At 44.6% G+C, this 16,858-nt stretch overlaps 1 protein-coding gene across 1 annotated transcript in view; it reads left to right on the top strand.

Moving 5' to 3' along the window:
* IL1RAPL2 (interleukin 1 receptor accessory protein like 2) overlaps positions 1–16,858 on the top strand; it is a 737,235-nt gene that overhangs the window by 707,912 nt on the left and 12,465 nt on the right. Inside the window, exons 9-10 of the mRNA XM_084813734.1 lie at positions 8,548–8,677; positions 16,391–16,536. Coding sequence (XP_084669860.1) covers positions 8,548–8,677; positions 16,391–16,536 — 276 coding nt within the window. The remainder of the gene's footprint in view (positions 1–8,547; positions 8,678–16,390; positions 16,537–16,858) is intronic.

Genomic DNA, 16,858 nt, shown 5'->3' with positions numbered 1-16,858 from the left:
AAGGGGACGGCAGAGGATGAGAAGGCTAGATAGCATCACCAATGCAATGAATATGAACTTGCGCACACTCCAGGAGAGAGCGGAGGACAGGAAGGCCTGGCGTGCTATGGTCCATGGGGTCATGAAGAGTCGGACACGACTGAATGACTGAACAACAACAACAACAAATATATACATAATCTAATCAAAGCAGGCCTTTCTTTCCTTGATGAAATTGTGTTTATTCATATGAACATTTATGCAGATTTATTCTATGTATTAACCAGCTAAAGCTCAAGTAATTTGTTGACCAAGATTTCTTTAATTGGCCCATAGCTTCTATTATTATTAATTATTATTATTATTATTATACAGCTTAGCTTTTGCAAAGTTGAAATCACCTGTCAAAATCTTTGATTAACAGGAACCTCTTACATGCAGCTCTCTAAACCTACTGAGCACAGAGACCATCCGCTTAAATGTACTATGTTTCAGCACCTTGGATTAAAAGGTTTGTTCTTGGATTGCAAGGGTACCCTCTAGTGTTAAACATCTGCTATGCTTTACCATTATACACTCAGAGGAGCCGACTTAGCATAATAATATTAGTAGTAGAAGTAGGAATAATAATAATTAATAATAATATGCCCATAGTAGAGTGTAGAGAAAATAAGCAAAAGACAAGTCCCTGATCCTAGGAGTTCGCAGCCTAACTTAGAGTCAGGGACAGGGAGGAAGGTAATGGCAGAAGTGGAAGAAAGAAGAGGCAAAGGTAGCAGGCAAAGGCAAACACCTTACTATGAAATGTTGTAATGTCTTATAATGTCTACCCAGAGGTAAGCCCTATTGAGCCTTACTTCCAGGTAAGAAAGCATAGTCTTATGCACACATATTTGGTAATAACTCCCACTGAAACCAGTAAACATGACTAGGATTGTGCTTTTAATTTCATTGGAGAATTAAAACAAAGGGATTACTCAGTGCACACTGGGACAGAGAGACAAGACAGGAGCTGATTTCCCCACACACCCCATGCAAATGTCAACCCACCCCACCCCCACCCGCTAAATAAAAGCTCATTTGGGCACACCTTGGTGGTAAAATCTCTGGCTTGTTTTGGTTTGCTTCTCCAGTCACTGTGCTTCATGGTGTGTGTGTGTGTGTGTGTGTGTGTGTGTGTGTGTGTGTAATTTCTCCTGTGTAGGCCCCAACCTTCAGCTGAATTTCTTCCTTCAGCTGAGTTACTTTAGGCAGCCCTTCTTACAAATAATAAATAAAAGAAGACAGTCCCTGCCCATAGGCTTACAATCTAAAAGATATCATAGCATGCAAAGTAAAAGAGATGGGGAAGGAAGAGGGAAAAATTCAGTCTTTCAGCAGGGCTGGTGGAATGTCCACACTTCCCCCGGCCCTTCATCTCCCTCAGCCACAGCCTGATGGGATGGCTTCTGATCACCCCACCCCCACCAAAAAACAAAAACAAAACTCAGTTGCAGAATATCACAGACTTCCTGAGAATATTCCACAAAATACATACACACACATGTCTCTACCCACAAATAGGATGGAAACCTTTGGGGAGCCCTTTTCACCCAGTCTGTGTCTAAGCTAGATACAATAGTAAGTGACATCACTTGAGAAAATATGACAATAGAATGTACACCTTCTCAACCCTACCGAGATATGTTCTATTGTCATTCTCTTCATGTGTGATGTCATTTAGCAATAGCTTAGTTATAGATGTGCAGAAAAGAGCAACTAAATGGGCTGGAGCAAATCCCCTATGAGGAAAGGTTACAACATCTGGGACTGTTTAGCTTAGAAAAAAGGCAAGGGGAGACATGATAGAGATGGGCAAAATTATGCACAATAAAATTATTAGGTGTGGAGAAAGTGGATACAGAGACATTTTTTCTCCTTCTCTCATCATACTAGGACCCAGTGGGGTCATCCCATGAAGCTGATTCAGGTCAGATAAAAGGACCTCTTCACACAGTGCATAGTTAAACTATGGAATTCACTACCACAAGATGTAGTGATGCGCACCAACTTGGATGGTTTTAAAAGGGGGTTGGACAAATTCCTGGAGAAGGCTATCAGTGGCCACTAGTCCTGACGGCTATATGACACCTGCAATATCAGAGGCAGTATGTCTATGTACACCAGTTGCTGGGGAACATGGGCAGGAGGGTGCTGTTGCACTCATGTCCTGCTTGTGGGTTTCCGATGGCAGTTGATTGGCAATTGTGTGAACAGAAAGTTGGACTAGATGGACCCTTGGTCTGATCCTGCATGACTCTTCTTATGTTCTTAAGTTCTTAGATAAGTAATATTTATAGGATCATTTCTAACTCTGCTGAAATCAAGAGAGTTTTTGCTCCATCCAAGATGTGCCTTAAGGGTGTTTTTGTCCTCCCTGCATGGATGCCAACTCAGCTATACCTCATTTCTTCCAGTGTCTTATGAAATATGTCAGCACTCATGGTGCAAATATCACACAAACTCATTGCATGAGTGCCTCCACTAAAAGACACACCTAATGCAACTGAGCTATTGGAAGTCATTCCAGCCAGTCAGTAGGGAAGTTGCGATCTTATCAGCAGGGAGTTTGCAATAAACAGGTCTGATTGACAGAAGAGAAGAAGAAAGCTAAAGAAGACACTTCTAACTTGGAACCAGGGTCCTTTCGCGTACCAAGGTGACCCCACTTTAAAGTGGAGAATTAATGATGTTCCAATATTCCGTTCAGCCCTCCTCCCCTTCTTTGCCACTTGAAATATCCTATTAAATGTTAATTCATCAGTAATACAGTGACTCCATTCTCATTTCCTCTCCAATGCATCTTTAAACTATTGGGTTACACTTGCAGCGGCCAAAAGGGAGATTGATCTGAAATGAAGATGCCATACATATTCTGTAGGCCTTAGATGCTTAATTAGATAAACTGAGGGAGATATTGAAAGAGAAGTAATTAAAAGCAGAGGGTTTCCGAGTGCTTTCACTAATACGCAACGCAATTAAACTGTATGTGAGGCCTTGGACAGCTATATACCCCCAAGAGCCAAGGCAGAAGTGACATTTGCCTATTTTAAAACTGCCCCAGTGGGATGCACCCAAAAGACTATGTGTTATGTGCTCTCTGACTCTCACTCTCCCTTCTCCATCTCTGTTGGATCCAGAGGTACAAGCTACTTCACGCAGGAAGCCATCTTCCCCATGCCTGCATCATGGAAAGTAAAGAGCTTCCTCTCTTGTCCCACCTCATCCTAAGCAGGAACAGGGGTTTCCCTCTTTGAATCTATAGATGTCTGTCGCTGGGGAATCCAGTTCTTTTTTTACTTGACAGAGTTCTGCGGAATGTACGACTCCATTTGCATCTGTGTGCCAAACTATGGGCTTCTCCCCAAACTCCAGGAACTTCTTTACACATTTTGTTTTGGAAGGTTCTACCACTGAGCAAATTAAAGCTATATTTGTGCAAATTACAGCCAGATTTGCACAAATTATGCAAATTCGGCCATAATTTGTGGAATTTGCGCAAATTCAGTTGTAATTTGCACAAATTCAGTTGTAATTTGCACAAATTCAGTTGTAATTTGCACAGATTGCTCAGACATTTGGACAAATTGCAGAACCTTTTTTTAAAAAAAAAATGCACAAACTTCCCAGAAAGTCCACAAACTGCCCTGACTCACTGCAAATCAAGCCAAGTGCCACAATGGGAACCAAAATGAAGTCGGGGGGGGGGGAAGCCTAGGAAAACTCACTGAATCCCACCCCTCAAAGAGAATTCTCTGACATCCCTATCTGAAGCACACTGCCTTGGAAACAAAGCTCAAAGCACTTACTGACCTGGGCTTTGGCAATGGGACCCATTCAAAAATACTGAGAGGCATTTTTCTAGCTTGGTCTCTTCTGCCACCTGTCATGCCTCCCTTGGACTCCTCCGAGGCTCCAGACCAGGAGAAAGGGCAGGTTCCAGACTTGGGCACAAATAGCCTGAGGCCCCTCTGGAGGAACCATGCCCATCTGCACCTCTCTGGAGGATTCAGAGGGCGAAGTTCCACTGACACCAGCAGAGCAAATGCAGCTGAGCGGTGATGGCGAGCCTCTGTCCATTTAAGGCAGAGAGGCTCCCCGAGGCCAGAGGACTGATTGCCAGCCACTGCTCCAGGACGATGCCGTTAAAAGCAGGAAGCAGGCAGGGACAAAGCTGCTGGAGGTCAGCGACGTTTCCGTGTGCTGGATCTCGTCAGCTCCACCTCGACCCCGAACCTCAGCCTTGCTCACGAATCCCTGCGTTTAGACCTTGGACTAGAAAAAGGACTTTTCTCTGCCATGCTGTCTTGGATATGTTGAACTGGTAAAGCCCACCCACCCCCACTCTAGCCTCCTCCCTTCCTACCGTTGGACAGGTTTATGACCCAGCTTATCAATCAGTAAGTTATTGCCACTGTTTGCTAGCCAGCTGCAGTCAGCCAGCAAGGACTGACACCACCATAGTTCCCTTCTGGGCAACCCCATAGCCCTGGTGCAGAACCTCAGGACCAGTGGCCAAACCTGTCCCACCTGGGGGCCAAACCTGTCCCTCCAGGGTTCCCCCCTCTCCTGGCCCCACCCCCTTTCCCCAACCACCACTCATTTGATGGTTTCCCAGCTTTTGTGTAGTTTTTTTTCCGCATTCCAAAAGGATGAAAGACTTCTAATAAGGTTAGTTACCAGCGAGAAGAACTTCAACGAAAATATGCTTGGTATTTTTGGTATGTTGCCTCCTCCCCTTTTGCCTTTGGCTTCTCCCCTTTTGCCTTCAGCCCCACCCACCACTAAAATCTGGCCCCCAAGAGTTTCTCCAAAATGGAAATCAGCCCTTGGCCTGAAAGTCGTTCAACAACACCCTGGCCCTTTAGTAGTGCCAGACAGATTTCAAAGTCGCAGATCTACTGTCTTCTGTTACTAGAACCCTAACTTCCGCCAACCATAGCCTGGTGCAAAAGACGTCCACCTAGAATTAAAGAACTTGGATTGCTTTCGAAGGGGGTTAGACTAATTCATGGAGGATAAGGCTGTCAGTGGCTACTAGCCCTGATGGCTATATACATATTACCTCCAGGATCAGAGGCTGTATGCCCCCGTCTTAAGTTCAGCACTTAATAGCCATTTATAGAAGAGAAACTATTCCTACAGCAGTTTGGTCTTAACTTCATTATTTTATTGATATTTTTTTTGTTCTTGTTGTTGTTGTTTCTTCTAACTGTATGAATCCCTCCAGGAAATTTGCTCAGCATTTGTAGAAATTAGATGTCTCTCTGGAGTATTCTCATTTCCTCTGATTTATAGTTTTAAAAAGAAATCTTGCTGGGTCAGTGAATAGGAAACACACAGCCTCAGCTGTTGAACTAGTACTTACTACTGCTCAGTATGGAGTGCTACATAAAGGGCAGATGATGTCATTTCTGATTGACCGAAGTTCTTTTCTTTTTCTTTCTTTCTCATATTGCTGCGTCTTTTTCCATTAAAGTCAAAGAGGAGCTGTACATACGCACACTTGTGGGCAGACAAACACACGCTTAAAGAAATGCTAAAGGGAATATTACACAGCACAATCCTGTGCATTTTTACTCAGAAGTAAGTCCCACTATGTTCAATTGGGTTTACTCCCTGGTAAATGTGCATAGGAGTGCCACCTTCAATGAATGTTGTCAAGAAATCCCTTTTTCTCTTGCGTTTTAGCTGCTTGTACAAACACCATTTCATGAAGATGGGCCTGCATGCACTTGTTAGACCACCTGCGTGTGCTATCTCGTGCTGTTCTGGTCTCTCAAGGCCCTGCAAAGCTGGAGCAGAACTCTTGCCAATTAGACAGAATGATTTCAGCTGAGCTTCTATGAGAACTTCTTACCCTCCCAGAAAACTATTCCCACTAGTAATTGGCTAAGGAGGCTCGCCTCACATGTGTCAAAGGCTTTTGAATATAAAACAAAGGGGGCTACAGCTGCCCTTCACCTTTTATGTTTGTTTGTTTGTTTGTCTTTGTTTCTGCCTTTGCTTTGGACTCCATGTATGTCTGTTTGGTCCTGTTCTGTTTGAAGGCCCATGCTTCGGTGCATGAAGGCAGATTTCAGTAAGCTTTGTTGCTTTTCACATTGTTTCCAGACATACTCTGCTTCTTGCATCCCTGTTAATCCCTTTTCCCCCTTTCCCTATGTAAATAAACTTAACACCTACCTCAAATGGTGTGTGTGCTTCCTTCCAAGTACCGTGGTATTAAATCCTGAAACTTCTGCTTGGTCAATGCCACAGTTTTAAGGTTTCATGCCTAGGGCTTTGATAGGAGAGTGCCGGTTTGGGCTCCTGTTCCAGAAGCTGTAGGGGTGTCCTGAATGTCTCAGAGTCCTCTGGCTCAGGCTGAGCTGAATGTAAGGGGGGGGCAGCCTACTTTGGAAATTGTTTGTCTCCACTGACACTGCTGGAAACTAGGGCAAACCTTTCCCTTCCTTCCCAGATGTTCTTTGTGACTTCAAAGGAGATTGTGACACAAGAACTTAGGGCTGGCACTGATGAGAGATGTCATAAAATATCATTTATCTAAGAGGTCCACATTGTCATTGTATACTAGTTAAGGGCACTCTGATTCTCTAAAGCCTGACTCCAGGATTGGATTCAGAACAACCAAAAATTAAATTGATCATCAACAGCCGGGCATCTAACAAAATAACCATCGTACACAAAAAGTTCAATACAAATCATAGCAAACATATGAATCCTCAAATAGGAAACAATTCTTGATGGAAAATTGATGGATTTGATCCTTCCCTACAGAGCAACAACAGTGATGGAAAATGGAGGGTGGAATTTGGCCCCTCCTCCACCTGCTGACAATTGATGGTCTTCTTTGTAATCTTACACTCAGTGAAATGTGCTTAGGTCTTACACTGAAATCAGAGATAGGGAATTGATGTGTTAAGATTTTAGAATTAGAACAGAGAAAGTGAGGTCTGTGGTGATGGTGAACTGTTTGATTTGAGGGCGTGATCTGGTGTATGAGAGTTCATAATTAATGGAACCATTAAGAGTTGCTTATTTACTATTCAACAACACATTTGCTGTAATTAATAATGTATATTTGTTTAACCAAATCCTATGCCTTCTTCCCTTGGCTACATAAGGGGAAGGTAATAAAAGACACAATGCAGGTGATATTATAAACAAGTGTGTCCTTGCAGATAGAGGCCTGAGTGTGGGTTGGACCTGAGCCTTAAAGGTCCTGATGGCAGCGTGATTGTGTGTGTGGGGAAGGTGTTTCCTGCTTTGGTTGAAAAAGGCCTTTGAGAAAGTATTCTCACTGGGAGTGGGCAGGGACACCATAGGTATATACGTATTTACAGTATATATGTAGCTGGGAATCAGTGGTGCCGCTACGGCTGAAACCTGGGGGCAAGCTTGGGGGTCCAACAGCCCAAGGGTCCCACAAATGACTACCCAGAAAGCAGCAGGTGATGAGAATATCAGGGTAATAGATGAAAGTCATGATGGTATTATGTTCGACAGTGAGTTTAACATGCAAAATTACACATGCTTGAAGCATTATTTTGTTAAAAAAAAAGTTGGCAAACAGTTTTGTTGATGGTGCTGTTTTAATGTATCAGGAATGTAATAGCAGTTGTCAAACATGGAATGGCAGTTCGTGGGGGGAGAGTTAGGTGCTTCACAACTGAAGTAATACACATGACCACCTAAACGGCCATGAAATCCATGGTCTAAAATTACCTTGCTGCACCACTAGGGATGTATGAGAAATTAGTTTTAGTTCATTTTTATCAGTATTTTACCCAGTTTAGACCTTCTGGGCCTAACAACAGCTCAGATGCCATCTGCAGTCAAAAAGTCTGTACATTTACAAGCTTGCATTGTGGTTCATGGACCCCAAAAATGCATTTGACGACAGCACGCGTACATTTGAAAAATGTGCATGAAAAAAATGTGTACTTCTGAAAAATCCACAGAAATACACTTTAATCCATGGGAGAAGAATGCATACATTTCAAAAATGCACACAATTGATGCATACATTTGGAAAACTATGCTCGAAAATGGCCAATATCTCTGGAAAAGAGTCTTTCCATTTCAGCGAGATTTAAAGTCAAGTTCTGGTTACACAGATCTAGTGTTGCTTGCAGGGCTGGGAGAGGCCTATTCCCCAAACCTGAGAGACCCATTGCCACTCACAGCCCAGTGGTTTGACTTGGTAGATTCAACATCTATGGCAGTCTTTCCTGACCTGGTGACCTCCAGGTGTGTTGAACTACAAAACCTATCATCCCCAGCCAGCATGCCCCATGGCCATGCTGGCTGAGGAAGAGGGGAGTTGGTCTACAGAAGGCTGGTCTGCAGAAACTGCCCCTGCTCTTCTTTTTACCTCCTGGCTCCATTTGGGATAGCCCTTCTGTGCACCTCTCTTAACCAAAACTCAAACTGAATCAAAAGCTTTTTAGTAGCAAAATGTGCTTTGCTGTGCTCTCAACTCCAAACACCATCTGTCTTACTTCCCTGCTTTGTACTTCTTCTCAGGTCAGCCGCTCACTGTTGCCTGCAAAGCATTTTTTGGGTTTAGTGGAGAGTCGGGTCCCATGATCTACTGGACACGAGGAGAGAGATTCATTGAAGAACTTGAAAATCACATTAAAGAAGGTGAAATCAGGTACTTGATGAACTGGGCTGGGGAGGTGTACTCTTATTTTGTTTCCCTCTCAAAATGTAACAGCAACAACAACATAACTGTGTGCCTCAAAATGGTACACTTAACAGGTTGTTTATGTTGAACCAGTGGCTGCTGGTGACTCCTGGAGGAGTCCTGGAGGTGCAGTGATTCCATTCAGAGTTTTAGTTACCACCAGCCAAAACTCTAAAGATACTAACCAAGGTGCTGAACCTGTGGCTTAGTGGTTAAGATGCTGAACTGCAGAGTGGAAGGTCGGCAAGACAGCAGTTCGAGACCCGAGTGCCGCGTGATGGAGTGAGCTCCCGTCTTCAGTCCCAGCTCCTGCCAACCTAGCAGTTTGAAAGCAAGAATTTGCAAGTAGATAAATAGGTACCGCCTCGGTGGGAAAGGTAACAGCGTTCCGTGCACCTCGGTGTTCAGTCATGCCGGCCACATGACCACGGAAGCGTCTTCGGACAGCGCTGGCTCTTCGGCTTAGAAACGGGGATGAGCACCGCACCCTAGAGTCGGACACGACTGGCTGGGGACACCTTTACCTTTTTTTTTTTTTTTTTACCTTAGATAGCACCTTTAGAGTTTTGGCTGGTGGTAACTAAAACCCAGAATGGAATCACCACCCCTCTGGAAGTGGAGTCGCCAGCTGCCACTGTGTTGAACAGAGAATTATTTCCTAGTCTAGCTGTTGGTTGACAGATGGCTGGCTTCTACCATTAGTTTGGGCTGAATTTCCTCATTGTTTCAGCAGAAATTGTGCAGATACAGTGGCTGCTTGTGTTCTGAAAAGATGTCTCCAGAGTGCTTTAGCTATCGCCAATGCATTCCTCTCAATGGGTTTGGGGGGATTCAGCATTTAGACCTAAAGATATAGCAGTCTACACTTGCCCTCTGCCGTGACAGTCTGAACAGTGTCCTGATTTTCTGGTACTAATGTAATCCAAAACATGGATGACCTCATCTGAGAGAACTATAACTTTGGTTGCTCCTTAACTAAACTGATTTACTCGAGCTTCCTGTTTACCAAATGTGTATCCAGCCCAGGCCAATTTCTCTGTTTTTTTTGTCTAATAATTCTCTTGGGCTGGCCTTTCACCTGGCATCTAATGGTACCCTAATGTTCAGGATGCTGAAGAATTTAGCTTGGCGGACATTCTTTAGTCAACTGGCCTAATATGCCCTTCCTAGCCTAATATGGAGATCAAAACAATCATCCTTTGGATTGCACACTTCTCCAAACATTATGATGCAATTATTCGCTCAAACTTTGCATACAAAAATGCGTATATGCAGAAAAGATACATACAAAAATAAGTATATTAGGGTGAAATGCATGCAAAATGTTTGTGTTAGGGTTAGCTGCATATGAAAATAAATGTGCATTTTCATGCATTCAGATAAAAACATCTGCAGAATGATGCAAAAATCAGACAAAATTGACTTATGAGTGAATACATGTGCAACTGACATGGAATGGATATAAACTGATTCATACATTCCCTACTGCTGTGTTTTACTGACAGAATTACAATCTCTTTGATACATCAGCATGCCCCCCTCAGGTTTTTCTCACCCTGCTTCCAGGGCAGGGATGCAATTGGAAAGCCAGTTTGGATGCTGGGGCATGGCAAGAGATATGGAGATCAGCCTTGGCCAAGCTCTGGGAGAGTGGTTCTCTCAAACAAACAAGTATCTTCAGGGCCAGAGGCAGTTGATGCGAAGGCAGGCTGGCAGTCAGATTCCAAAGGAGGTAGACAAGAATCAGAAGTGCAAGAAGCAGATATTGTGGCTGAAAACAGAACAGTGGTTGGACTCCAGAGGAGACAGGCTAGGAAGCATGGCACAGCCCAGGGATTTATGTGTCCCCTCTGATGTTGTTGTTATTTAATGATATTTATGAATCACATTAATAGAAACTTCTAAGCGATGTACAAATCAATACAGTATAAGATCACAATTAAATGCTGTATAATATTATTGCATACAGAAGACATGATTACCTTCCCGGGAATGCATGTTGGAATGAGTACGTTTTCAGTAGGTGCCAAAAACCCGGAAGGGTTGGTGCCCACCTAATCTGTAGTGATAGAGAGTTCCAGAGCATGGGCACCATGACACTTAAAGTCCTATTCCAAGCTATCATGGACTGTGCCTCTAAAATCTTGGGCACCACCAGGACGTTATCTCCTGAATAGTGTAGCAACTGAGCAGGCTGGTAGGGGATCAAGGGATTTCTTAAGTAACCTGGTCCTGAGCTGTTTAGGATTTTGTAAACAAGGTCCAACACCTTAAACCTCAATAAGGAGCTGATTTTCATCCGAGAGATTTATAAGGGACTGGTGTGTCCCTGTGAGATCAGCTGATTGTATTCAGGCTAGAACTGCAGCCTAGAGGGCACTTTTGATCCCACTGAGCCTGGTCTGCTGATGGGCCAGAGTGCTAGTGGTGCAGGAGACAAGGTGCTGAAGATGGGCTGCTGGAGGCCCTGGCTTGAGGCCTCCCTCAGCACCTTACAACTGGAGACATCAGTGCACCAGTGAGAAGAGGGATCCTGTCCTTGCTGGGTTTGACTCTGGTCTTTCCCTCTTGCTTATTTGAGAGGCAGTAAGGCTCACACCTACCTGGGAATCATGGCCACTGGTGTGGACCCTTTCATCCTGTGAGCATGTGCACTTACACCAGCTTCCCCCAATCTGGTGCCCTTCAAATGTTTTGGGCTACAATTCCCAGCATTCCTGACCATTGGCCCTTCTGGTTTGGAATGATGGGAGTTGAAGTCCAAAATATCTGGTGGGCACCAGGTTGGAGAAGGCTGAACTAAGGAATGAAGAGGGCAAGTTGGACACACAACAGTAGCAACACAAACAGGAGGAGAAAGAGGCAGCATCTGCTTCCTGCCCTCTTCCACAACCCAGGCGTCAGGAGAGCAGCCCTAAAGGCCATGGTATAACATGGCACTACCCATCCTGGCCAGTCTCCATCCCACTGTTCCCCTTCTCTGCAACCCACACCAACTCCCAGCTTCCAAAGGAATGGCCATTCCTCTCCAGCCTTGCATCGCCAGGGATGTCAGAGAAATCCATTTGGGGGAGGAGTTCAATGAGTTTTCCTAGATCCCCCCACCCTGAGGCTTCGTTTGGGTTCCTGTTGTGGCAGCCAACTCAGTCTGCAGTGAGTCAGACCAGTCTGCAGATTTTCCACGCATTTTGTGGATTTTTTTCTGCAGGTTCCACAATTTGTGCAAATTTCTGAACAATTTGTAGAAATTTGGCCATAATGTGCACAAATTGCTCAGAAATTCATGCAAATTGCAGAATCTGCAAAAAAAGAAATGTGCAAAAAATATTCCCAGAGTTCAGGGAAAAGCCCACACCTCAGCTCACGAATACAAATTGAGCTGTACGTACCTGCTGAGTCAAAAAAGAACTGGATTTCCCAGTGACAGACATCCCTAGTCACCACCACTCACCATAGAATCATAGAACAGTAGGGTTGGAAGGGGCCTATAAGACCATCAAGTCCAATGCAGGTGCCACCATATCAAGGTCAAGGAAGGCATGGGAGACCTGAGAGGAGGAAGGAGCAGATCCAGCAGGAGCGGGGGGCATCATGCTGACATGGACCAGGATCCTGAACCCTCATCATCAGAGGACCCTGAACTTTTGTCTTCAGAAGAAGAGACTGCAGTTAATGGTTTAGGGAGAGAATGCAGTCATGCAAAGGCATCCTGAGGCTTCCGCCTCCTACCAGGACCCAGTTCCCCAGAAATATCCCAGGAGTCAGCTCCTCTGCATCCAGAGGAGGTTGCCTTGCTGCCTTCAGACTCTGAAGACTCTGGCCATGAGGATACTAGCATGCCACAAACACTCCATGTCATCACAGATTGAGGCTGCTAAAATGGGCCAGGTCCCTTTGAGAAACAAGGCTTCAGTCAGTGTGGAGGCAGAGCCAACCGGCCTAAAGGATGTCAAACTCCTATTTAAGGCTCAGTCTTTCTCTGCTCTTCATTGGAGCCACATATGGCCCACCCTGTCTGATTTCCAGCCTCAGCACCACTTGGAGCTTTCTGTGTTGATCTAGTCCTGTCTGGCTTCCCTGGGAAACCTGTTCTACTCAGAGCCCTGCTAAAGATGTGACCCATAGTAGAATCCTTAAACCTAAGCTACACCAATGCCCGGAGACTTGAATCCCTTGTCACAACTGAGGCAATGCAGGGCATTGACAGGATCCATGTCCTGAAATGGTACACAGGCAGATCCAGATGAGGAACCAACAGTCTTAGGAAAGAAGAACTTGCCTTTACAGTGGCAGGTCATGGAAGGGGGAAAACATCAAGAAGGAAGAGAGAGCTCAGTGGGGGACCTTCTCCTGCCCCAAGCTGTGTTGAGTACCTGAGGGTGTCTGAACCTGGGGGAGACACCAGTGTGGCCCTCCCCACCCCATTTACAATCCTGCAAGCTTCCCCCATTTTCTTTTTGGCTGGGTTCCATCTCCTTTTTTTTGTTCTCCCTGTTGTTAAAGTGCCTGTAAAATGGGCAGCCTACTCGATAAGTAGCACAGAGGCAAACAGGCCAGTCCTTTAAGAGAGGCATGCAGTCTGAATCACTGCTCTCCAATAAGAGAGTGGCAAGGGTGCCAACGTCTTTCTCTATAGGGTGGAGTTCAGCTGATCTGCTACTGAAAGCAATGACAGATTGAGGGGGTGGGAGCCCAGAAGAGGGAAGAATGAAAAATTCCTTGCCAGGTGGGTTTTTAAGAGCTGTAATAAAAACATTGTGTAAATCGAACTGGTCCTCTTAAACAAGAAATAATAGTCTTTAAGTATGCCTGGAGGGTTGTGAATTGTGTCTGATTGGGAAAAGAACCTGCAATGAATTTCAATGCCATCGCCTTGCTGTACCAGAGGAAAATGTTCAATCTTGGATTTTACTATATATAAATCACCCTATCCATTGCTAATTTTCCCTTTTCTTTGGCTGAGTCCATAAAACAGTGTACAAATCTCTCAAGAGGCTTGCCCAGAAACTCTATTAAATTGTCTTCCCCACCCCCTACCCCACTCTATACGCCATGTTGCCTGTTTATTATTTTTAAGAGAAGAAAAATATGATTCATATTAGAAACATGAAGGGTGAGAATGGAGGCACTTTAAATTAAAGCCTTATTTTCCCCCCTCCCAGATTAATTTACTTCTCTGAATTCTCACCCACATGAGTTAATTAGGGGATCCTGAAACCTCCGACAGTGTGAGGAATTATAGGAAGAAGTAAAGCAAGAAAGGAAAAAAAAATACTTAGCACTGCTGTTAGATGGTGCATTAGCTCCCGAAAAGAGGCAGAGCCTCCATTTAAAATGTTCAGAATGGCAACAAAAATATACCAAAATCTCTGACTCGGTCAAGGGGGAGGATTAAGGCTTGTAAGGGTCTAACACAATTGAAAGAAAGTTGAAATTTGGCATGACCTAATCTGTTACTAGTCAGGTCTGAAAAGAGGATTAATCGACCTCTTCACGTTTGGCTGGGATCCAAAGAATATATTCCTGAGGTGGCTTAAGGCTTTCATTTCTCAGACAGCAACACACACACACACACACACACACCTTACAACAAACCGCTTTTGAAACTGGGCCAGCCCTACTGTTAGGCAGAATGATACTGCCTACCTCAGGCGGCAGCTTTTGGGAGGTACCATGAATTATTTAATTTACCGTTAGATTTTTACCTCCATGGGGTATGGGTTTTTCTGTCTCAGTCTGGGGTATGGGATTTTCTGCCTCAGACACCAGAATGTCTCCGTGTCATAGCCCTGCCTTCAGTCAAGGAGAAGGATGCGGTGGGGGGGGAGGGGGAGGAGGAGGAGCTGGCTGAACCTGAGATGGCCGTGCCACTGGCTGAACAGCTGAATACCAAGTTAGTGCAGTGGCCACTTTTGCATCGCCAAAAAAGAGGACACTCATTTGCATAGCATGTGCATATGCTAATTTATATGTACAGATGCAAAAGTAGGATAATTGCTACAATTTAAATAGAAATACAATAGATCCCATCATAGTGGGGAAGACTGACCAGGTGACCTGCATACCTGCTGAAGCTGGTGCTAACTGGTCCAGGTACTAACTTCTGCTCTGCAATGTCAAGGTTCCTGCTTTCCCTTCTTATGGTTCTTTATCTTTAAACTAGACTAGGACTGGGCAGGCCTTCAAATGGAGGAGTGTTCTCTGACAGCTGTTCAAGTAGAAGAGTGTCCTCTGGGAAGCACGACACTTGGCCTCCCTAGCCCAGCAAATTGGAAGAAGGACCCACACAAGCCTCTTCTCCTGAGCCCAGGGAGCCAAGTGCCTCCCTTTCTGATCCAACAGTGCCGAAAGCACACCAGATAGGAGGCTGTGGAGTAAGGGAGAAGCACCCATCTTCAGGCCAGAAGGCTGGTCCTTTAGGAGTTTCCATTCTCCAGCAAAGGGAGTGGAACTTAGGAGAGGTAGACCTGAGGCAGAAGCTGGAAGGGCCTCAGTTCACCTGCATCCCTCGTTGGAGTAAACCGGTCCCCTGGAGAGTCTGTGGGCTATGGTCACCAGGCTGCCTTACCCATCGCACTTTGTGGGTCAGGACAAGGACACTTGGGCCTTCTCTCTTCAGAAGAAGTTTGAAATGTGGTGCACTGGCGAAGGGGGAGAAGGAGAAATCTTCTGTTCAAAGACAAAATTCCAAATCCCACCGGGCCTGCCCCAGCTCTTGAGCATGCCAATAGCTCTTTGGATCCCAGCCATGGTCTATTTGTGACCAAATGACTCTTGTATGGGCTGCCTTTATTAGAATTGTATGACTGCTGGTTGCTAATGGAATAAACTACCTTTGCCTCATACAGGCTGTCACAGTTTTTAATTGTCCATCTGAATGTGTCCCAAAATGTGAATGAGTCCTAAAACTGCCACTGGAGGGGGCTGCTGGTGGAGGGCTTTATTTGCTGCTGCACAGTCTCTTTGGGTGCCATTTCAATCTCCTCTTTGCTTCTGGTTCCCCTGGGATTTCACAACTGCCCATACAATGAAATAAGAAAAGGGTCTTTTTTGTTGTGGCACCCCAGTTTAGAATGCGCTTCCCAGAGATGCTTACCTGGTGCCTATTTGTGCTCTTTGGGGTGCCAGGTGAAGAAGACCTTATTTATTTTCCCAGGTATTTTAACATTTCAGGTTTCTGATGTTTTTAATCTGTTACTGTATTTTAAACTTTTGCACTGCTCCCAGGTTTTATTTTATACTGTATATTATCACGCTGTATTTTATGGTTTTAATTGTTGTGAACCAGCCAGGGAGTTTCAGCTATTGGACAATTTAGAGCTGTAAAAAATAAATAGTATATTAATATGTGATGCAATGCATGATTTTACACACACACACACAATTATGAAGTCACCACAAAGCAGGATCCATGTGGAATGTGATGTTCTGAAGATTTGAATAGATCCAAACCCTCTTCAGTTTCCCTGCCTACTGAGCCCAACAAACCTCCCAAAAATAATTTATTTATTATTATATTTATATCCCACCTTTCTTCCATCATGGAACTCAAGGTGGCTACATGTGGTTCCCAGGTGGTCTCCCCTCCAAGCACTCAGACCCAGACCTGCTTAACTTGAGCAAGGTGGTTGTCTCAAGTGCCTTCAGCCTATTCCCTGGGACATATGTCTTTTCTCTTAGGCTTCTCAAAGAGCATCTTGGAGAAAAAATAGTGGAGTTAACTTTAATCTTTGACATCATGAAGGAGGCAGACCTGGCTAATTATACATGCCATGTAGAAAACAGGAATGGGAGGAAACATGCAAGCATCATTCTGCGTAAAAAAGGTAAGCATTTTGCACTCCCATCTTTATGAATTTCATTAGATTTTTGAATGAGTGACACAAATTATTCTTTCCCCTGCCCCAGCATTTATAAACTAACATCCCTAGTGATTTCTTCAACAGAGTTGTGTTGGCTGAGAAAAGAAATGCACTAATTTCTGCTATTGTCCCCCTTTACACATACTCCTAGCCTCTAGTTTTCTCCCCTCGACTTCTCCATCTAGTTTCTAAAGGATTGCAGCCACCCATTAAGTCATGCTTCACCAACCAGGGTTCCTCCAGATGCTTTGTATCACAGGTCCAAGAACCCTGACCATTGGCCAAA

Source organism: Heloderma suspectum, chromosome 9 (genome assembly GCF_057233095.1).
Source record: "Heloderma suspectum isolate Gila_16-S chromosome 9, 16-S_ref, whole genome shotgun sequence".
Taxonomy (NCBI): Eukaryota; Metazoa; Chordata; class Lepidosauria; order Squamata; family Helodermatidae; genus Heloderma; species Heloderma suspectum.
The sequence above is the reverse complement of the archived record's forward strand: the minus strand, read 5'-3'. Positions and strand labels throughout refer to the sequence as shown.